The sequence below is a fragment of the Malus sylvestris genome, chromosome 15 (assembly GCF_916048215.2).
Source record: "Malus sylvestris chromosome 15, drMalSylv7.2, whole genome shotgun sequence".
Taxonomy (NCBI): domain Eukaryota; kingdom Viridiplantae; phylum Streptophyta; class Magnoliopsida; order Rosales; family Rosaceae; genus Malus; species Malus sylvestris.
The window spans coordinates 45356822-45378837 of NC_062274.1; the positions used below are offsets into that span (position 1 = coordinate 45356822).

Sequence of the window (22016 nt, forward strand, 5' to 3'; positions counted from 1 at the left end):
AGAAGATCAGATCACTTGAAGGATTTGCGAGTAGTGTTCCAAAGGCTGCGAAAATACAACCTCAAGATGAACCCGTTAAAGTGTGCGTTTGGCGTCACCTCTGGAAAGTTTCTCGGCTTCATTGTCAAGCACCGTGGCATTGAAGTGGACCAATCGAAGATCAAGGCCATTCAAAACATGCCTGAGCCAAGAAACCTGCACGAGCTGAAAAGTCTACAAGGACGACTAGCCTTCATCAGACGCTTCATCTCCAACCTTGCAGGGCGTTGTCAACCGTTTAGCCGACTCATGAAAAAGGATGTTCCGTTCGTATGGGACGAAGCGTGCCACAATGCTTTTGAAAGCATAAAAAAATATTTATCAAGTCCACCCGTCCTGGGGGCGCCTGTGCCCGGGAAACCGCTCATATTGTACATTGCCGCTCAGGAAGGTTCAGTGGGAGCACTCTTGGCACAGGAAAACGAATTCCAGAAAGAATGAGCGCTTTACTACCTGAGTCGAACACTCACCGGCGCTGAGTTGAACTACTCCCCAATAGAAAAAATGTGCCTTGCCCTGGTGTTTGCCATCCAGAAGCTCAGACATTACATGCATGCTTACACCATCCACTTGGTTGCTAAAGCTGACCCGGTTAAATACGTCATGTCCAAGCCAGTTTTGACAGGGCGACTAGCTAAATGGGCGTTGATTCTCAATCAATACGAGATCATTTACGTCCCAACTAAAGCCGTCAAGGGACAAGCATTAGCGGACTTCCTTGCCGATCATCCAATCCCAGCCGATTGGAAAATCTCAGACGACTTGCCTGACGAGGAGGTATTCTACATTGACATATTCCCGAGATGGACGATGTTCTTCGACGGATCCGCACGAGCAGACGGAGCGGGGGCAGGAGTAGTATTCATGTCGCCACAACGGCAAATACTACCTTATTTATTCCAACTAAGCGAATTATGCTCCAACAACGTCGCTGAGTACCAAGCACTAATCATCGGGCTCCAAATGGCGATCAACATGGAAATCACAACCCTTGAGGTATATGGCGACTCCAAGCTCATAATTAGTCAACTCTTGACTGAATACGAGGTGAGGAAAGATGATCTCGTTCCGTACTTTTGATGCCTTCCTAGGTTCTTCGCCGGTTTAGCAACCTCAGCCTGACAGAGCACTATATAAAAAATAAAAAATATATATATATTTATATATGCGGCAAACCGTCCTCAGCAATAAAACATACCTCACAGAGTGAAGGCAGCGCCCTCCTTCCTCTTCTCCATTGGTGGAAACATTTGCAGCGCCATCGAGGACGATAAACGGAAGCCCGAGCGGTTGTAGCAACCATGCTGCAGTCCTTCATCCTTCCGTCCTCATACTCTCATGCAACTTTCCCTGAAGCTTGCAGGATAATGAAGTTTGTTGTTACTGCCCTAATTTTGATGATGGTGAGCTTTTCCTCTGCCGCAATGAAGACTTCGGATGAACACGATGAACATAGACGTGACCGACTGCAGGGTGATGGGGTTGAAGAAGCTGCACCACTTTTTGTCCAACACCGAGCTCACCACACGGCAGATGAGAAGAGCACGTCGCAGCAAAGAAACAGGAGAGTGCAGTTAAGATTCAGGGCAGTAAGCTGGTGCAGTGTCTATGTAAAGACTACGCAATGCCCTATGTATGTATGCATGTGTGTATGAATGCGTGTGTATATATATATTGGTCTCAACAGGCTGCAAATAAAACCGGTTTGCATGTAGTGCAGTGACTGTGCAAACAGTGATCCGCATGCGATACAGTGACTGTGTAGAAAAGCAATCCGCATCCAATGAAGATTGTGATAAGGTGATTGTGCAAGTGAAAAGATGGTCCGCATGCGAGAAGAACGCAATGCAGTGAGGAAGGCCACAAAAAAAAACCAACTGTGCTATCGTCAAGCCACTCACGAGTGTGTATTACTATTCGCAAGTCAATAATGGAAAAGGAAATGGGTGGTGATGACAAAATGATGCTTCCAGTCACCATCTAAAAAGAAATGGGTGCACTAGTCACCATCTAAAAGGAAGTGGGTGCATAGGGAAGTAATGCATCTTAGTCAGATATGCGTTTTGTTTGCGTTTCAACACAACATACTGAATAAAATAAGGCATGTCCATTAATATCTCCGAGAAATTACACAAAAAAAAAAAAAAAAAAAGCCTTCACGAATGTCACTTGTGTGAAGCCTCAGTACTTGGAGCCTTGGTACTCGGTGGAACCCTAAAGGAGGGAGGCACTGAAGATAGCTTATTCGGAGCCTCAATACTTGGTCGAATTCCAGATGACGAAGGCAAAAAGTGCCTCCGGAATACATCCACAAACTTCCGATGGTCACTTTGAATTCGACCTTCGGAGTCCATCAGTTGATCAAGCTTCCTCTTCATGCTCGTCGAATAACTATTTGCAAGCACATGCAACTCTCTATTCTCACGCTTGAGCTGCCTAATCTCTTGACTAAGAGCCGCCACCTCGGCTGTCAATGATTCAACCTGGCGAGTTCGAGCAAGTAAGCGTTGGCCCATGTTGGAAACAGAGTTCGCACACTGGACACTGAGAGCCTGGGACTCTTGAACAGCTAACTCATCGGACCGTCGTGAAAGTATCCTATTATCTTTAGGAGTGATGAGGTTTCTAGCTACAACCGTAGCCGTGGTTGCATCCCTCATCACAGAGTCCTCAACTGTAAGAGGGTCATTAGAAGAAAAAAAAGACGGGCGCCATACATTACCCTGACGCGGTGCACCTGTGTCACTGCTAAGACTCAAATCTAAGCAAATGTTAAAAGGGGAAGCCATTTTCAAAAAATACTAAAAGAAAAAGGTTGGATGAAGCAAAGAGTAGCAGAGATAATTTTTCACGGGCAGGCAATCTTCAAATTGTGCGTGTTGAATACAATTGACACCTCTTAAAAATGAGAAACAGCACAACCATTCGTTCGTAAATCGAAGAGACACCACTCTCCAAATTTCAAAACCCGGATTTTCCTGCGTAAAGTCCGTCGACACTTTTCAGACACAATCTCAGCTTTCGGCTATCACGTGCAACTTTGTCAGATATCACTGACAAAGTTGAAAACGCGTGAGGTCCATTATGCCAACTACCGCACTTCTGCCGACAAGCGTGGGTGACAAGGCCACGCTCACCCTGCCACTTGATGTTGAGAGCTCACCATATAATTCGACCTCCATCCCATAGCAAGACACACATCCAGCCTGACCCCTTTCTTCCTGGCCGAGGGCATCTGCAACTAAAACTCAGTTTTCTTCCTCCCTAGAAACGCCTCTTCAACCAAGCCACACCAGAGTAAAGGTATCTCATATCATTGGGGTTGAGAGCAAGAGTATCTCATAGCATGCTTTCTCCCTATCCTTTTCTTTGTCCTCCCTCTTCACTGCGAAGACAAGGATAAAGAAAGCAATATGTCGGAACCTCCACTCAAGCTCCTGGTAAGGAACCGACTGCTTGGAACCTTGCCTGATTGCTCACCTAGCCGTGCTCTCGAATACTCATCCTCAACATCTTTTGCTTCCTCTTCGTCTACCACGTCTGCCTGGAAAACAGATGATGCAGGTGAAGATGATGCATCGAAGCATATGGAGACAAGCACGACGAATGCATGTGATGATCGTCCGCTACTTCTTCAAAAGCAAAAGTATCTCATATCACTGGGGTCGAAAGCAAAGGTATCTCATATCATGCTCTTCCCCCATCTTCTCTTTTGCCCTTGCTCTTGCCTGCTGAACAAGGAGAAAGGATGCAATCAGTCGGAACCTGAAATTAAATGTCCGACCAGGAACTGATTGCCCGGAACCTTTGCCTGGTTACTTACCTAGCGTTGCTCTCGAGTGCTCATCTTCAACTGCTGATATGTCTCGAATTCCCTCAGCAAATGCTTCAGGAGTGTGGATCTGTTAACATCGGCGCTTTGCACTGAAGCTGCCAAGCATGGGTGAGTCGCTGAGAGATTGTGCTCCGAAGAACCATTTAAAGGCAAAAGGTTGCACACCGCTTCAGCTATGCAAAAGAAACAAGCAGAGAAGAATGCAATACAACGAGCTGGAATAAATCATGAAGCATGAAGCCCTTCCCTGCATAACCACACAATCCAGACGGAGGAGTTCAAGTAAAGATCCAAGCTGGACAGCGTTGCTCTAACTAAAAGGCTCGAGAAGCTTTAACAACCCTTCGCTGGCACCGTCACCGAAGAGCAAAGCCTCGATAATCCTTAAAGATCAAGTCACCAACTGGAAGAAGAGCCCATCAATCTTGAAGATCATACTGTTGACCAAACTGCTCAGGGTTCATATGAAAATGCTGCGAACTTCCTTAATCTTTCAAAGCATGCATGTCCTGAAACTGCTCGTGGTCATGTTTAAGTTCGAAATCAAGCCTCAACGACCCTGACTCAAGATCAAGTGTCCACCACCCTTGAGTCAAATCCAGTTCAAGATTAAGTCTGTGGAAAGTCCTTTGGAGGAAACCAGAAAACTCCTCCAGCCTAGTTCAAGATCAAAGCTGTGGAAAGTCAACAAGCACAACAAAATACGTGCCGATTCATCCATTATCAAAGCCAAGGATCGTCTACTACGTGAAGCTCCTTGTGGTCCAATTTCATCCAAGATCAAGCTTCAACGGCCCTTGAAGAAATTTCAAACAAAATTCAAGAACAAGCCTTAACGGCACTTGAAGAAACTCCCAGACCAGTTCAAGATCAAGCCTCAACGGCCCTTGGATCAACATCTACATTAAGGGACTTCAAAACGCATCTTCTACACGTGACAAGCACATGTATACTACGCGCCTTGAAGTGGGGGCATTTGTAGACATTGAAATTTCGTTGAAATAAATGTTAGCCATCACATTAAAATTACATTTGTAAACATTGAAATTTTAGTGAAATAAATGTTGACCATTGCATTAAAACTACAACCTTCACCCAAATTCACCTACAACATACACCCAAATTCACCTACAACAATCCATCCAAATTCACCTACAACCTCCACCCAAATTCACCTACAACAATCCACCAATTCACCTACAACATCCACCAAAACAAATGGATGGTGGTGGTTCATTCCCAAAGCCTATAAATAGGCTCCTCCATCAAAGAATCAAGAGAGGATTTTTTACATACACTTTCTCTACTCCCAAATTGGAAGAGAAGTCACACCACACCAAAGCCTTGAAGCCTCGAAACTTAGAAGCTCTCAAGCAAATCCCGAAGGATCAAGAAAGCCCTCTTCGTTCTTCGTGAAATCCTCCTTCAAGATCAAGCCCCAACGCCCCTTGAAGAACTTCCACCCATTCAAGATCAAGCCCCGACGGCCCTTGAAGAAGGTGTTCATCATTCATCAACTGTTCGTCCAAGATCAAGCCTCGACGGCCCCTGGATCAACAACACTACATCTACACGTTTCAAAGATAGAATCAGAGGCCAAATTCGTAGAAGAGATTGTAACCCCTAAATCATTAATACAAATATTATTTTGTACACGTGTTCTTGTCTCATTCATTGCAGGAATTCCGTGTTTACAGTCGATTTTTGACCAATTCAAGATAATGATTACCTTGAGTCTTTTGGAGTTTTGGTCATAATATATATATATATATATATATATATATATATATATATATATATATATATATGTGTGTGTGTGTGTGTGTGTGTGTGTGTGTGTGTACAAGAATATTAATTAACATACAACCATGCATGATTCTTGGAATAGATTGACCGTCAAATAATTGGGAGACATCACATACATTCATAAATAATATTGTCGTTAATACAAAAATTCATGTTAAATGTATTTGTAACGGTATTTAATTGTTAGAAAAAGAAAATTATAACAAATTTCTTTTTAATTTTCAAGTTGTTAAAAAAAAAAGGTAGACGGTGAAAAAAAAAAGAGTAAACGGGTACGGGGTTATGGTTAAATGGGTATGCGGGTAATGGGTTATGGTTAAATGGGTATGCGGTTATGGGTAAATGGTAATGCAGTTATGGGTATGGTTAACCGTTTATAAACGGTTATGGGTATAAGTATACCCGTTTATGTAAATACATAACAGGTAAACGATTATGTTGGTAAAAACTTAAACGGTTATGGGTAAATAACCGCGGTTACCCGCCCGCCATAACCGTTGCCCATCCCTAGCGGGATCAGCACGTGCATCACAGTCTCTCCTCTCCCTCACTATTTCTTAAATTGAACAATGAGTATTTCTAAAATTGAAAATGTGTACTACACTATTTCTTAAACTAGTACTATCACTATTTTGAAACTGAACACGGGTACTGCACTATTTCCTAAATTGACTATTTATAAAATTGAACACAGACACTATTTTAAAAATTGAACATGCGCGTATGCCTTGCAAGTGTTTTTGTTTGGTTTTTTTTTTTTTTTTTTTTTTTTTTTCCTTTTCTTTCTTTTGTTCTTATCATTGAATAAAAATATTAGATGACTTTTGATTAAAATTCAAAATTTTAAATAACTTTTATTTTTCTTAAAAAAATAAGAAACATATAAAATAGCTTGAATTTAAGAAAATAAATGAAGTTGTCGGTTATTAATGAGTTTAAAAAAATATATTTTAATTTTCACTTAATTACTCGCTTTCTGCGTTCCCCGTATCAAATTTCTTTGGCTGCAAATGGAGTTGTTAGCCATACGGGTACGTACGGCCCACACCAATACTTTTCCTTTTGATTTAGTGCACAAAAGATTCACGTTTTCTCCGAACAAAAAAATAAAAGAAAATATAACGAAAAGTCTAAAAAAAACATCTCTTTTAGATCATCTCCAAATTTGGGCTAAAAGCCAAATTACCCCCCCAACACTCTCCAACCTATGTTAAAATTTTAGGCTAAATGTCAAATGTTATTTCTGAGCCAAATACCCCCCAGCTTTCCCTCGGGCTAAATGCCAAATGTTTATTGAAATTTAAATTTTTTTAGATTAAAATATTCATAAAATTAATTTACAATAATCTACATTTTTTTTAAAAAATTTGATTTAAGAAAAAAATTAGCCTAAGTTCATTCTTTAATAATTCCAGACTAAAATTTTAGAGCAGAAAGGTTGGAGCAGAAAAGATGTTTCTGGGCCAAAAGCCAAATTTTCCGGACTAAAAAATTTGGCTTTTAGCCCAGGGGTTGGAGATAGTCCTAACGAAAAATCATTTTTAAAGGTACAATGAATAGTATTGGTTAAAGGTAAAAATATGAAAAATCATTTTTAAAGGTACAGTGAATAGTATTGGTTAAAAATAAAAATATAATTTTTCGTCATAAGTAAACAATACAGAAGTGTTTTGTTAAAACTCTCAATTAAAAGGTTTCAGGTTTTTAACGAATAAATGATGCAACTCAGGCAAAAAGCATTAACCATAAATTGAAACAACAGTTTCCCCTTTTGAACATGCCTGCAGACGGACCACGGGACGTTTGTATAATCAGAGCCAGAATCGAACGGGAAATTGGCAGAAGACTAAACACAGATACTGCAAACCATCACCATCCAATCAGTAAAATTTCAAATACAAACAGCATTTATCAAGTCAATAGAACTTCGACGAGGTTCAACACAATTACAATTGCAACCAATGAAAACCATGTCTCGACTTCTTAAGATTACACATTAAACACAAGAAACTATAAACCCTAAAAACACAACATATTCTAGTTCCATCTTTTCTGTTTCTTCATCCCTTAAGCCCTCTCACCGCGGATTCTCCTGGCAAGTTGGATATCCTTCGGCATAATAGTGACACGCTTGGCATGAATGGCGCACAGGTTAGTGTCCTCAAACAACCCGACAAGGTACGCCTCAGCAGCCTCCTGCAGTGCCAGGACTGCGTGGCTCTGGAAACGCAGGTCAGTCTTGAAGTCCTGCGCAATTTCACGAACCAGCCTCTGGAATGGGAGCTTCCTGATCAGCAGCTCTGTGCTCTTCTGGTACTTGCGGATTTCACTGCGGCATATTCACAAACACATTACAATCACAATCCAGCAACATAAAATCATACGTCTTAAAATACCCAGAATTCAAATTACAAAACAAGAGCAATCGATTACCGAATCTTAATTGATTTCAGTATTACCCAGAATCAAAATTACAACTTTTAAGATTAATTGGGTAGTTAATTGCGGATTCAATTACATACCGAAGAGCAACAGTTCCAGGGCGGTATCTGTGGGGCTTCTTCACGCCTCCGGTGGTAGGAGCTGATTTCCTAGCAGCCTGAGAAAATCCCAAAACAGAATTAACAAATTGAAAGAAAACAAAGCAGAGTAAAGGGGGCAAAAATTAGGGTTTGAGGGAGGTATCAAAACGGACCTTGGTAGCAAGTTGCTTCCTTGGAGCCTTGCCTCCGGTGGACTTGCGAGCGGTTTGCTTGGTACGGGCCATCTGCAACCACAAATTAAAACCCCAAAAATCAAAACCCAATTCGATTCTACAAAATCCCAATCTGAAACGCAACCCAAGAACCCTAATTCCCAATTGCAGAAGCAATCGCTATAAATTGAATCGAAGAAGATGAAGAACAGAAAAGCGAAAAGAAAGACTTACCTCTTGGGTTTCTTAGATTCGAGAAGACGGAAGCGAATTCTTGGATTTGGAGAGAGGAGATTCTGTCGTCAGAAACTAGGGTGCGAATTCAGAGTTCGTACCTCTCTCTTTGTATATATAGTGCTTGTTCAACAAACCCAACTTGGCGGCGGAATCGCGGACCGCGTTGCCTTGCATTTACTGTTTTGCCCCGCCGCCTGATCGGACGGTCACTGCGTCCACTCGCTGTGTTTTTTACAATCGTTAGTGAACGGTTCGGATGTCATATTTTGCATGTGCCACGGATCGTGAAACTAAATCAGTAGCTCCCTATTGGTCCTAATCCTTTCATTCTCTCACCCGAGTTTAACAAGAAATACATACAACTAAGGAGGTGAGGGTTTGGGTGGATAGGTGGCTGCCCTCTCTCCCTTCGGGGCATCCTTTGCCGCTTGGTTCTGTCTCTGTTACGTCGAACTTACGGGTCAGCTCCCTCATTGACTCCTCTTCCCGGCAATGGGATTTTGATTTTCTAAGACCGTTTCTTTCTTTAGCGAATCAACGGGCTATCCAGGAAACAATTATTGGAGACTCGAAGTGGAAGGACAGGCTTGTTTGGGCTGCTAACCGGAATGGCAAATACTCGGTGAAATCGGGGTACATGTGGCTGCAAGTTCGCTCTATTGAGGTGAGGGATCATCGGATGCCGGTTGTTCGTTCGATTTCTAAAACTCTGTGGAAATGCATTTGGCAGTTGGCTGTTCCTCCCAAAATTTGGCATTTCTTATGGGTTTCGTTGCATCTTGGCCTGCCTACTGGTAAGGCTCTTTTTTCAAGAAGGTTATCCTCTTCTCCCTCTTGTCCTCTTTGTAATGCTGATGAAACTGTGGAGCATGTCTTCCTTCGCTGTCATTGGGTGGCGGCTATTTGGTTTGGTGGAGCGTTGAATTACAAAGTGGACGCTGCCGGTATTGTCTCGTGGGATCGGTGGTTGTAGGATGTGTTTTCTCCTAACTGGGGTTCTTCGGCTGACAGGCAGTGGTTCCAAGCTTATGTTTCGTTCTCTTGTTGGTTCATCTGGAAAGCTCGCTGTGATTTTGTGTTCAACCAGGTTCCTGTCAATCCGTCTAAGGTTATTTTTTCGTTGTCGACCGCCTTTGGGAACTTTTTGCTTGCTGTGTCTTCTGTGGGTATTGCTCGGCCTGTCTCGGTTTCTCGGGAGGAGGTTGCTATCAGGTGGTGTCCTCCTTCTTCTCCTTTTGTTAAAATCAATGTGGATGCTAGTTGGTCTAAATCATCTCGGATGGGTTTTGCGGGGGTGGTTGCTAGACAGGACGGTGGGCGTTTCCGGGCTGCGGTAAGGTCTTCTGTTTTGGCTCCTTCTTCTCTTGTGGCTGAGTCTTTTGCGATCCTGCGTGGTTGTGAATTGGGTGCCTCGTTGGGTTTCAGTTCTGTTATCATTGAATCTGACTCTCTTCAGGCTATTTCCTATTTAAATGGTTCTCTTGAAAATGGCAGTTGGGAGGCTTTCCCCATTTTGGCTAGAGCTCAAAGGTTGGGATCAGCTTTTCAGAACTGTCGCTGGTCTTGGGTTCCAAGATCAGCCAATTTGGCAGCGGATGTTCTTGCGTCGGCTGATTTTACGGAGATGTGTGATTTTGTTTGGGTTGACAGACCCCCATCTTCGTTAGTTCATGCATTAAGTAATGACGGACTGCCTTGCCCTCATTAGTAGGTTGTGGTGGGTTTGGGGTGACACTATCTCTTAGTGATTGTGTCGGTTGTTGTATCCCTGCTCACTGCTTTGCTTGGTCTTTATTTCGTTGTGTTTGCCTTGTCGTAGGCTCTCTTGCTTCTGTTTGGCTTCTTAGCCTTGGGTTTCTTAATTTAACTCAATTCTTCAAAAAAAAGAAGGTAATTCTCTTAGAAAGAACAAAATTTTGCTTTCCACAATATACCGTTCGTTAGTACTCTACAAATAAAAATTAAAACATAAATGTTTGTTGGTTATTTTAAATTGTTTTATTTATTACTAACCTCAAGCGATAATAGGTTATTTATATATCATGGAATGCTATGCGCGAGTTATTTTAATATTCTATTTGACACAAAAATGCATAGGACTAGAGGTTCTTTCCGCTTTCCAAAGCTTCCATTTTCCATTCACCGTCTTTTATATTGGAATAATGTGAAGTAACGATATTTGGTAGTAGCTTTTCTTTTTTTTTATATTGAATCACATGCAGATAGGGGTGGGCATCGGTTGGGTTGGTTATGTCAGATTTCAATATGTTGGCCAATCCAATAGGTTCAGGTTGGTAGACCCACTAAAAGCTCACCCCTAGGTGCATGCTTATGTGGACACCGAGTGAAGTTGAGGTTTCAAATAGGGGTGGGTTTAGTTCTAATCAGTTTGGTTCTTTGTCAAAATCGAAACCAAACCGAATCTCAATTTTTTTCAATTTTGTTCGGTTTGGTTTGATTTTGGTTCGATTTAGTTCGGTTTCTGTTTTTTTGCAACTATAATGATTCAGCGTGCATGTTTTTTGGTATGATGCTAAAAACCTACATGTTTCTTGGTATGTTGCTGAAAGTGTGCTATACTTTTTCTACAAGCCTGATAATCAATTTAGTCTACAGCTTTTGGTAATCAGACACAGATGAACCCCTACCTTTTGTTGAACAAAACTGTCAAAAATGTCTTTTCTCTTTTCTCTCCTTGTGAGACTTCTTCCCTCAGTTTGAGGGTGTTTCTCACCATATTGTGTGAGTGATTTCCCGATCGTGCTTCCGTTTAGTGTCGCCGATCCTAGCTACGACTGGGATTGGTGGGTGGTTTTTTGTATTTGCTTTTTCTTTCTTCTCCCCTTCCATCTGCTGATGGTCTTTCTCCTTTTCCTCTGCTTTTTTTGCTTTTGTTTTTTCTTTCTTCTCCCCTTCCATCTGCTGATGGTTCTTCTCCTTTTCCTCTTTGGCTTTTCCCATCCCTCAACCTCCATGGGTTTCCCTTTTCATGGCCCTTCCGTGCTTTGTTTTCAGCCATGGTTTTTGTAAAGTTCATGTGTAGAGTTCCGGTGTTGTATATGGCTCAGGTGTTTCCCATACCACCACGTTCTCCTTGTTGTCTGCCGTTCGCGGTAGTGTTGCTTGGGATTTTCCTGAAGCTTCTTTTGGATGGTTGGCTTCTCTTTCGCCAATTATCTCTTGTTGATGGCTGTGTGCAGGTGGCGCCTGTGGAGATGATGATTGGCGGTGAATGGAGGTTTGGATGGCTGACTGCTTATCGGATTGGCGGTGGAGAGCACAGTGGATGTTTCTCGGATGTTCGTTTTTTGTTTGGGCTTCACTATTGTTGGGCTCATTTTCTATGTTTTCTTTATTTTTGGGCTTGTTCTTTGTTTGTTTCTAAGAATAAATTAGGCCTTTATTTTGTTTATAAGTGTGTGTTTGTTTTAATAAAAGCTTCTCGTTGGCGATCCTTTTGGATCCCACTTTCCAAAAAAAAAAAAAAAAAAAATTGTCAAAAATTGGAACATCGAAATATAAAATACATCTAAACATTTATGGATGCACCCGGCATACATTTGTTGATGCAAATGTTCAAAGCTTTCAAAATTCTCAACATGGTTCACACTTACTCAGAGGCGTATTACAAACAGGTCAGAAGAAATATCGCATATTTTTGCAATGACAGTGATTAATAATATATATGAGTATGTGTATATGATGTCATAATTAATATATAGGGTAAATTATACAAAACTACCTAAATTATTGGTCACATCACAATCTTGACACACCCCGACCCAGAGGATCAAGGCGTGCTGGCCGTCACGTGAGCGTGACATAACCAAAAGTGTGACACGGAAGCAAGATATAACAGAATATGAAGGAATTCAAACCAATCTCTAGTAGAACCACCTACTAGAATAAAAGGATGAGTTATAAGGTAAACACATAAATTCAGAGCATAGGTTTAAGTGCAGTCAAGTAGGACCAAAATAAAAGTACAACACCCGCAGGTGAGTCCTACATGTAGAGCGTCTGTCAGAATGCCGGAAAAAAGACCTCGAGAGTCACCAACCGCTAACTAGAACCTGGAGGGGCGCAAAACAAAGATGAGTGGGTCAGTAAAATCAAAGATTTTCCCAAAACATTTCTAACCCCTCACCGTAAAACCTGTATATTTTCCCAGAAAAATAGTATATAAACATATATATACACATATCATCAAAACTCAGCTCATATCCATCAACATAACATCTCAGAAATAATATGCCACGCCATGCCAAATATAATCAGAAATGCATCAATATCAATCAGGTGAAATAATAAATCAACCGGAGACCCTACAATGGTCCTGTACGGCTGATTCTAAAGCTCAACATCCCACTCAGCCGGAGTCACCACAGTGACCTATACAGCCCTGCCGGAGTCACCAACTATGACCTGTACAGCACTACACTGCACATCACTCGGAACTACGTATAGTAGTCTGTACGATGAAAGGTGTATAAATACGCTCTAGTGCTTCTCTCATCAATCATCAGCGCGCATAACTAAGGTCACCCACTAGTTGGAATCACATCTAGTGAACTATACGACTAGCATGTCGGAACCCTCACATGGTCTGTACGACATCCACCTACTTGGATCCAAGATGAGCGTGCGGTGTGGTGAATAATAATATAAGCACTAACACCTAGGGTGCAGGTTATGAGCTTTCAATGCAATTCTCATAAAATAACTTATCTGAATAATATAAAAACTCACATGTGCGTCCACCGCGTCAATTAACATATATATGCATCCATTATCAAACTAAATATCTCAACATTTGCATGCATGGCAATTTAAATCATAATTTTCATATAAACGCATTTTCAGGGAAAAACAGTTGTATATAGGTAATACGAAAACAAAACTGCCCACTCATTGATAAGTCGATGGGTCGTAACCCCCGTGACGTCCCTGGATGCGCTCGTCCTCGGGATAAGTGTCACCTATATGCGAAACAACTATAAAAACGTTAATTTAAACACATAACCAACAATTCGAAATAACTTCTCATACGATGCTCAATTTGGGTATATGAATATACCACATCGACCTACTTGACGTCACGGACGTCGAGAAATTTTTAAATAAATTTTTGGAGGCCGCACGTGCCCCCACGCGCTAGGACAGGCATGGGGACACGCGCCCCCATGTGCATCATCCCCAACTTTGGTTCGCCGGACTGGTTTTTCCGGCGGCCGGTTTCCGGCCAAACTTTAAACGCCTTGTTTTCCTTCGTTTCTCAACCATTTTCTTCGTATTTTATACCAAAATGAAGCCCCAAACATGTAGAATCACGATACACTATTTTTAAGCTCCAAAAACAACTAAATCTCACCGGAAAAATCCAAGCAAAACCGGCCAAACTCAACCCTCGTGATCCCGACGTCCAAATCCTTCAAACGAAGCACTCCGAGCTTCCTTGGGACCTCACTAAGCTCACTATAAGCTTAGAATTCCCTGAAACACAACATTTCACGTGTGAATGAACAATAACCAAAAATGGGGGGTTCGGGTTCACGTGAAATCGAAGGTTCCACGTCCTAAAACTAGCACCAATCAACTCAAAACATCACGAGGATGAAGATTCTTACCTTGTTTACTTCGATCCACTGAGTTTTGGGTGTGGCCGTACAATATAGGTGTGAGAGAGAGTGTCGAGATGGAGGAGAGAGAGAGAGCTACGGGATAGAGAGAGGGTAAGGGTTTAGATGGTCCCTTTCAATCCACACCATCCATCATCTAAATCCCTAACCAAAATTAACAAAACCAAATTTAATAATCCAACTCATCTTATTTATTTTCTTCCAAAACATATCTAAGGTTAAACCAAATAATGTCACACACATACCTTAATACCCGCTAAGGGTAAATCCGTCATTTCACGTCCTTAATAAGAAAATCCCGGGACGGGCTGTGACAATCTCATACCTCATGTTTTAAACATTGCAATATCATACCATAATGAATTTGTTGTAAGGTCAAACATTGGTTAATTAATCTGTTAAATTGACTGTTAAGTGATGACGTGGCAAATACAGGGCCCATATTTTATTGACGTGGCAACCAACTTGTGCCAACTAATAAAAATATGTAATTGTTAAAATTATTTTAATTCATTTAAAATATTATTTAAAAAAAATTCAACCTCACGACCCTCACCCCACCGATCATTCCCCTCATCTCTCTCTCTCACCACACATCAACCCATAACCACCATTTATGCAAAAGCAATCAAACCCCAATTTCTGAATCGTAAAGGCTCAGCCAAGAAAATCAAAGAAAGCCATGTAATTTACATCAGAGGAAGAAAAATAAACCAAATTAAGCAAACAAGCAAGGATGGGTTGAGGAGCGAATTTGGGGTAAAAATAGGAGGAGTCGAGGAACATGAGCTTTTTGACTTTGAATTGGTAGGTGTCATCAATGATGTTGGTTTGGATCTAGAGATTGACAATGATGAAATCTGCCACATTGGTGTTATTGGTGTGAATGACGTTGGCAGGGATCATGATTTAGGGTTTCTCGACGGTTAAGGAGTCGATGTCGGCTTGGCAGGTGAGGTCAAGCTCAATGTGGGTGCGGAGGATGAGGTTCGTGAAGCCTAAAGCTTGGAGCTTGCAGACGATGGCGGAGCCGACGAGGCCGTTATTGCAACGTGAAAGGGAGAAAGGGAGAGATAATATCGGAGGGAAGATGGTAGAGAGGGGTGGGATGGTGGTTATGGGTTCAGGCATGCGAGAGAGAAAATGGTGGGATGGTGGTTTTGGGTTCAGGCATGCGAGAGAGAAAACGGTGGGATGATGGTTCTGGGTTTTGGGGAATGAAGGAGATAGGTGGGGTGAGTGTCATGCTGGGGTTTTTTATTTTTTATTTATAAATATTTTTTTAAATAATATTTAAATGAATTAAAATAATTTTAATAATTAAATATTTCAATTAGTCGTTTGACCATTGACATAAGTTGACTGCCACATCAGCAAAATATGGCCCTACATTACCACGTCATCACTTAACGATCAATTTGACAGATTAATTAATGGAGGTCTGACATTGCAACAAATTCATAAATTAAGGTATGACATTGCAATGTTTAAAACATGAGGTATGAGATTGTGATGCGACTCATAGTTAAGGTAGTTTTGTGTAACTTATCCTAATATATATTAAATAATTAATAATATATATCTATTCAGTTTGGCTCGGTTCAGTTTCCGGACCACCAAAACCGAAACCGAACCAACCAATTTCAGTTCGATTCATTTTTTTTTTGTTCGATTTGGTTTTGTTCCCATTTTTTAACCCCTTAGTTTCTAAGGAAGAACATCAAGGGATGCTTTCACACCTAAATACCATCAGATTTTTAGCAGGAGCTCGTTGAAATGTTGCATATTGTTCAGCCTAAGACTTGCCAAATTGCAAACTCTAACTACTATTGGCTTGGCTCACTACCAAGGTTTATGCCCTTATTATCATCACTCCAACAATCATTGCTCTTGTCTGCGAAAGCTAGCAGTTTTGCGATTTGACCTAAAACCAATCGTTAACTAACAGGTTGTGAATGAGTTCAACAGTTATCGACATGACCTATTAAACATTCACTTGAATTTTGAATTTTTGCAAGTGGATTGTGTTGGATTAACTGGTTGAGTTCAATTTGCCAGCTGTACTCCGCAATCGCAACCTCTACCACTAACACCATCATACCTTAGTTATATTACAAAACATTACTACCAAACACGAATTTATACATTTTAGATATTGATACCATACACGTTTTTCAATGTTTTCATTTTCAAATTAAACGATCATATGCCTTATAAAAATATAAATTTATCCTTTTGGCTTCACAATGTAGTACTTAAAAAATTATATGTCTCTATACCGAACCGTTGCCATGCCATCTCTACCTCCGTTTGAATAAGAAAATGATTAACATATCCATTTGAGTAACCAGAAAAATTAACCATGTCCATAATCGTAAATTAATCATCAGTTAATGGTTATATCCATCTTCGTCAATGAAAAAAAATTATTCATTTACAAACACAATAAAATTTAATAGATATTAATTCTATCATTAAATATCTACATCCAAATCGTCAAAAGCATAACAAAACTTTTTGGAAGTGTTTATGATAAGCCAAATATGATAGCAAATTAAAGCAAATTGGTCCCATGAAAAAAAAGGAAAAGGATGACAAAAACAAATACAACAACTACTACGGGAGAAAGACAAAAAAAATGATCAAATAATTTCAATATTTATTTCTTTTGAGGAAGTAAATTAAGTTAAGAGAGAGAAAAACCTTGGGAACAACCAAGGCCCCTAGAGTCAAACAACAAGGCACTGGTAGTTGCAGAATGAACACAGCCAACCCAAACATAAAGATTAATTAATGTATGCCCACAAGAGGTGACGGCATCCGCAACAAAGTTTGCTTCCTTAATTTCAATATTTATGAATATATGTATATATTTATATTATATTATATTATATTATATAGTATTCGGGACATATTCAGGAACATATACGAATGGGATACTTGTAAGCATGGTCTAAAATATCCATACTATTCCGATATTTCAATCGAAATTTCCGTGTTTTTGGACTACCGATATTTCCGAAATCATCGATATTTTAGACCTTGCTAAATCATTCATGTATCTTACCATGCAATGTATAAAGTGTAAAATATTGTACTAATTCATTATATATAAATAATTATGGTGTGTTTAAACTTCTTTCATTAATTACTACATATTTTCTACACTCACAATGTTTACTAACTCGCTATATAATCAACTTAAATCAGTTATATCTATCATGCAATGCATTTCCTTCCAATCTTTTGTGATAAACTAATAGATAATTGACTAAATAAACATCCTGCAAAGTTTCAATAAAAATTTCCAAGTTTTTCTTACAATTTCCGTGGTTTTTATTCAATTTTTATCGATATCGATAATATCCCGATACTTCCATCGAAATTTCCGTGTTTTTGAACTACCGATATTTCCGATATCATCGATATTTTATACCTTGCTTGTAAGTTGTAACTATATCCGAAACCGTAATCACATAATATTCAAAAAAAATTACCATATTAAAAAATTATCCGAATTTTCATTTTCAAATCTGTCTCGTATCGAGTTTAATGATTTGAATTGCCATTGCTAAACGGAGGTTATATATATATATATATATATATATATATTTTTTTTTTGTTCTGCAAGCAAAATGTAAAAAAATGTAGTCGATAAATTGGTTTTGAAAATAAATTGGGAATAAATTTAGTCCCCTCGCTCTCGGTGTCACCCATTGAAGCAGGTTTTCGCACTCTGCATCTAAACAATGGGTTTGGGCGGGACGACCTTGCAAACTCTGAAGCTCGCCCCAATTCCTCCACCTTCCTTTTCTTCTTCTTTCCGCTCCGTTTTCAAACCGTTTTCCCAAACCTTTCTCTGCCGCCATAGCCGCAGACAAAGACTTCCACTTCCTCCGCCCTTCTTCGTCAGAGGCCTTTCAGCCCCGGCTGCACAGGCAACTGCCACCGCAGCCCCAAAAGAAACAAGCCCAGATGAAAAGGGTTCGATCATTTCACAACCCTATTTGTAGTTTGAATAAATTGGAGCTTAATTTTTTATTTTTCTGTTTAATATATTGTGTTTTTCTTTGGGGAGAGATGCAGGTGTGAAGCAGCAATGGAAAGCAGCGATAGACTTCAAGTGGATAAGGGACAACAAGGATGCTGTTGCGGCCAACATAGAGAAGAGGAACTCCAATGCCAATTTGGAACTTGTGCTTGAGCTCTACCACAAAATGCTCAATCTTCAAAAGGTCGGATTTTTAACTCTTCTGATTTATTGATTTGCTGAATCTTTACAAGTGCTGCAGGCAATTCGTTTTTTGATTAACTGCTTCACGGGGTTTATGTCATGTTGTGCAATTGGCTTTAGAGTTAGGAAATTTGTTGTTTTTAAGTTTTGGTAAAGTGTTGTTTTGTTTCTCAGTTTATGTAGCTAATTGTTACTCACAGAAAGCAGGAAGTTGAACGGCTTCGCGGGGAAAGGAATGTGGTTGCAAACAAGATGAAAGGAAAGTTGGAGCCATCCGAGCGTCAAAAACTTATAGATGAAGGTATCATTGTGCCCTTCTTCCGTTTATTCATTTTTTTTTACTTGGTGTGCTGATTTGGATTTGAGTTATTTAGAACTGTCGTCTTTTGCATTCAGGAAAGAATTTGAAGGAAGGGCTTCTTTCTTTGGAAGAAGACCTGCTTAAACTTACTGATGAGCTTCAGCAGGAAGCACAACGTATACCAAATATGACTCATCCTGATGTCCCGATAGGCGGAGAGGATTTTTCAACCATAATAAAGATGGTCTCTCGCTCTCTCTCTCTCTTTTTCACCCGAACACATGCATGAGGGAGGTATTGTAGTCCATGTTCATTATGCATTCTTCCTCATTTTCTGTGTCCTTTTGTAGGTAGGTAGCCCACGTGAGTTTAGCTTTCCTGTCAAGGATCACCTTCAACTTGGAAAGGAACTAGATCTTTTTGATTTTGATGCTGCTTCAGAGGTACTACCTTTGTCTCATTTAATGTGTTGAAGTGTCTCTAGTATATGGAAACGAAGAAAATCATGCCATTTAATTTCCAGTCTCAGCATTTAAATTAGATTTTGTACTGAGTTGGAGATTTTGGGGATCTTTCTGGGATATTGGAAGATTTTATAAATCCTCTAGGTCGTGCTTGTATCAATCAAACTAACCCTTATGCTACTTCCAAAAACATTGGGTGTAAATGGATATTGGATCCACTTAACAAGGGAAAGGGATTGGGTTCTTATCTATGCAACTAAAATTTTGCTAATTTCGACAGGTCAGTGGCTCAAAGTTTTACTATCTGAAGAATGAAGCAGTGCTCCTAGAGATGGCCCTTATTAACTGGACGCTAGTGGAAGTAATGAAAAGGGGCTTCACACCTTTAACAACCCCGGAAATTGTAAGATCCTCCATTGTTGAAAAATGTGGTTTCCAACCCCGAGGAGCAAATACCCAGGTTAGTTCATACATTCTCTTTCTCATTGTCTGCTAGAAACAAAATGTTGTCTTAACTCTTGCTAAATATTAACAGGTTTATTCTATCGAGGATAGTGATCAATGCCTCATCGGCACTGCAGAGATTCCTGTTGGTGGAATTCATATGGATTCTATTCTTGCTGCATCATTGTTACCTTTGAAATATGTGGCAGTTTCCCATTGCTTCCGTACCGAGGCAGGCGCTGCAGGTACAGCATCAAGGTAAATTATCAGCACGCTATTCTTTTCTTGTCATTGTTGACAAGTAGGTAAATGCAACAACTTATGAATGCATAAACCAAATTGGTTCACCCATTCTTTGTGAAAAAAATACTCAAACCACTTGGGTTCTGGTCCCATAGTATTCTTAATATTCCTATTTTTCCCAAACGGCAGCTGCCAAATTGGCCCTGTAACTGTCCAAATATGCTTGCATGAGGAATATGATTATTCTTTAATTATCCATTCTATCCAACCCAAAGGGGTTGGCTTTATATAGTACTCAATGAACATCAAAATGATTTGTGGTGTTATGTACCTTGAAGTTCAACAGCATTTTTTCCATGCCCGATAGTGAGAGGGGTTCACTGGTTGGCTCTCTCGTTTAAACCAATGTTTAGTTTCTATTCACAAGAATCTAGGATTGGAATATATGAATGCATACACCAGTTTTCAATTTAATTTTCGTTAGTTTTGGTTTGCAAGTGACAGGTTGAAATCTTAAATAAGATGCGTTCTACCTGCTGTGTGCAGGTCAAAATATGGCATCGTTTATTATTATCTTTGGCATTTTAGTTTTACTCTGTTTTTGTGGACAAGTGAAAGTATTCTTATCAATTGTATTAATTCTCTAAACGAGTGGTCCAAAATTTATTTGGGGTGTGATATCCACACACCCCATTCTACTTCTCACACACCTTTTTAATTTTCGGCCGTTGGATTGGATGTATTGAAGAAGATCAATGGACATAAATTGTGAGAAGTAAAATGGGGTGTGTGGATAGCACACCCCATTTATTTTTTTTACACTTCTGCTGTAGCAATATCTCCATACTGTGCAAGATTGTATACCAGTTCCACTAAACTGATGTGTTTTGTGCACCTCTTAAAGATTGAGATACCGTGCTTTGTATTCATAATCTTCCGGACAGGGTTTACTCTCATAGTCTTATGTGCATGTAGAGAATATTCTGTAAGACCTGTGGATCTTGTCCATCGTACAATAAATTGTTTTCTATTCTGTTTAGGGGTCTGTATCGAGTCCACCAATTCAGCAAGCTGGAGATGTTTATATTATGCCGACCAGAGGAAAGTGATTTCTACCATGAAGAACTCATAAGAATTGAAGAAGACCTATTCTCATCACTAGGATTACACTACAAGTGAGTACTTGTACACAACCTTCTGATTGTTCAGATGATTCAACTTTTCTATGTTTATGGTAACATCGAGTTTCTTGACAGAACTTTGGACATGGCATCTGGGGATTTAGGTGCACCTGCTTATCGTAAATTTGATATTGAGGCATGGATGCCTGGCTTAGCAAGATATGGGGAGGTATTGCAACTATCTCTCTCTCTCTCTTCCCAAATGAAAAAAGAAGAAAACTTGTTCTTGGTTTCACAGGCTATTAACTCTGCTACTTCAAAGTTTTGTTTTGAGATACAAACATTTATGTGGTCATTTGATTATTCTGAAATCATCTAATCCCATTTCAATGGCGGACAGATATCAAGTGCATCAAACTGTACAGACTATCAAAGTCGTCGTCTTGGGATCCGGTTTCGTTCTACAGAACCAGCATTAACAAATCCTAAGAAGGGTAAAAGCAACCTCGCTCCACCACAGTTTGTTCACACACTGAATGCAACGGCCTGTGCGGTACCACGAATGATCGTATGCATACTTGAGAACAACCAGCAAGAAGACGGCTCCGTCATTATCCCTGAGCCATTGAGGCCCCTTATGGGCGGACTTGAGTCCATATATCCCAAACCTAGATAGGATGATGTGGTAAATTTATATTTATCCGGGAAGTTCTGTGGGATCATTCTTAGGTTATAAGATTTTTCATAGGTGAGACGGGGCGTATAAGAAAAGCCGACAAATACGTTGGTCGTTTCTTAAATTTTATTTGGAATTCTTTGCATCACGAGATGCCCGTTATAGAGAGTTCAAGTTCTGTTGCAATGAATCACATTGTGTTTGTAGTCACGCAGTTCTTCTCTTAGGATCCAAACAAGCCTCAGTGTGGTTGGGGGACGTTGTGAATTATCGCCTGTTATG

General features: G+C 40.1%; 2 protein-coding genes and 1 long non-coding RNA gene across 5 annotated transcripts; 2 read left to right on the plus strand and 1 right to left on the minus strand.

The window, feature by feature from the left end:
• The first annotated feature begins 3288 nt into the window (after positions 1-3288).
• LOC126602173 (uncharacterized) lies at positions 3289-5529 on the plus strand. Its single transcript, XR_007616002.1, has 2 exons — positions 3289-3479; positions 3595-5529. It is a non-coding gene; the product is annotated as an uncharacterized LOC126602173 (long non-coding RNA).
• Positions 5530-7564: 2035 nt separating this feature from the next.
• Positions 7565-8818, minus strand: LOC126602172 (histone H3.3). The gene is made up of 4 exons (XM_050269006.1): positions 8610-8818; positions 8376-8447; positions 8203-8279; positions 7565-8009 (listed from the first exon to the last, which is right to left on the minus strand). The coding sequence occupies exons 2-4, from the start codon at positions 8445-8447 to the stop codon at positions 7748-7750; spliced, it is 411 nt and encodes a 136-aa protein (XP_050124963.1). The 5' UTR covers positions 8610-8818; the 3' UTR covers positions 7565-7747.
• A 9088-nt stretch (positions 8819-17906) lies between these two features.
• On the plus strand, positions 17907-21924 carry LOC126602169 (serine--tRNA ligase, chloroplastic/mitochondrial-like). 3 transcript variants are annotated; one of them, XM_050269001.1, is made up of 10 exons: positions 17907-18235; positions 18338-18486; positions 18693-18786; positions 18882-19030; positions 19137-19229; positions 19531-19710; positions 19786-19952; positions 20978-21112; positions 21194-21287; positions 21459-21924. In XM_050269001.1, the coding sequence occupies exons 1-10, from the start codon at positions 18001-18003 to the stop codon at positions 21732-21734; spliced, it is 1572 nt and encodes a 523-aa protein (XP_050124958.1). In that variant the 5' UTR covers positions 17907-18000; the 3' UTR covers positions 21735-21924. The 3 variants fall into 3 exon arrangements, with proteins under 3 accessions (XP_050124958.1, XP_050124959.1, XP_050124960.1); XM_050269002.1 differs by having other exon boundaries at positions 18087-18235; positions 18686-18786; XM_050269003.1 differs by lacking the exon at positions 17907-18235 and having other exon boundaries at positions 18342-18486; positions 18660-18786.
• Positions 21925-22016: the final 92 nt, after the last annotated feature.

Coding starts and splice junctions, on each gene's coding strand:
- LOC126602169 (XM_050269001.1), top strand. CDS start 18,001: ATGGGTTTGGGCGGGACGACCTTGCAAACTCTGAAGCTCGCCCCAATT. Junction 18,787..18,881: donor TCAAAAACTTATAGATGAAG/GTATCATTGTGC, acceptor TTTTGCATTCAG/GAAAGAATTTGAAGGAAGGG. Junction 19,031..19,136: donor TTTCAACCATAATAAAGATG/GTCTCTCGCTCT, acceptor GTCCTTTTGTAG/GTAGGTAGCCCACGTGAGTT.
- LOC126602172 (XM_050269006.1), bottom strand. CDS start 8,447: ATGGCCCGTACCAAGCAAACCGCTCGCAAGTCCACCGGAGGCAAGGCT. Junction 8,280..8,375: donor GGAAGCAACTTGCTACCAAG/GTCCGTTTTGAT, acceptor GGATTTTCTCAG/GCTGCTAGGAAATCAGCTCC. Junction 8,010..8,202: donor CCTGGAACTGTTGCTCTTCG/GTATGTAATTGA, acceptor AATATGCCGCAG/TGAAATCCGCAAGTACCAGA.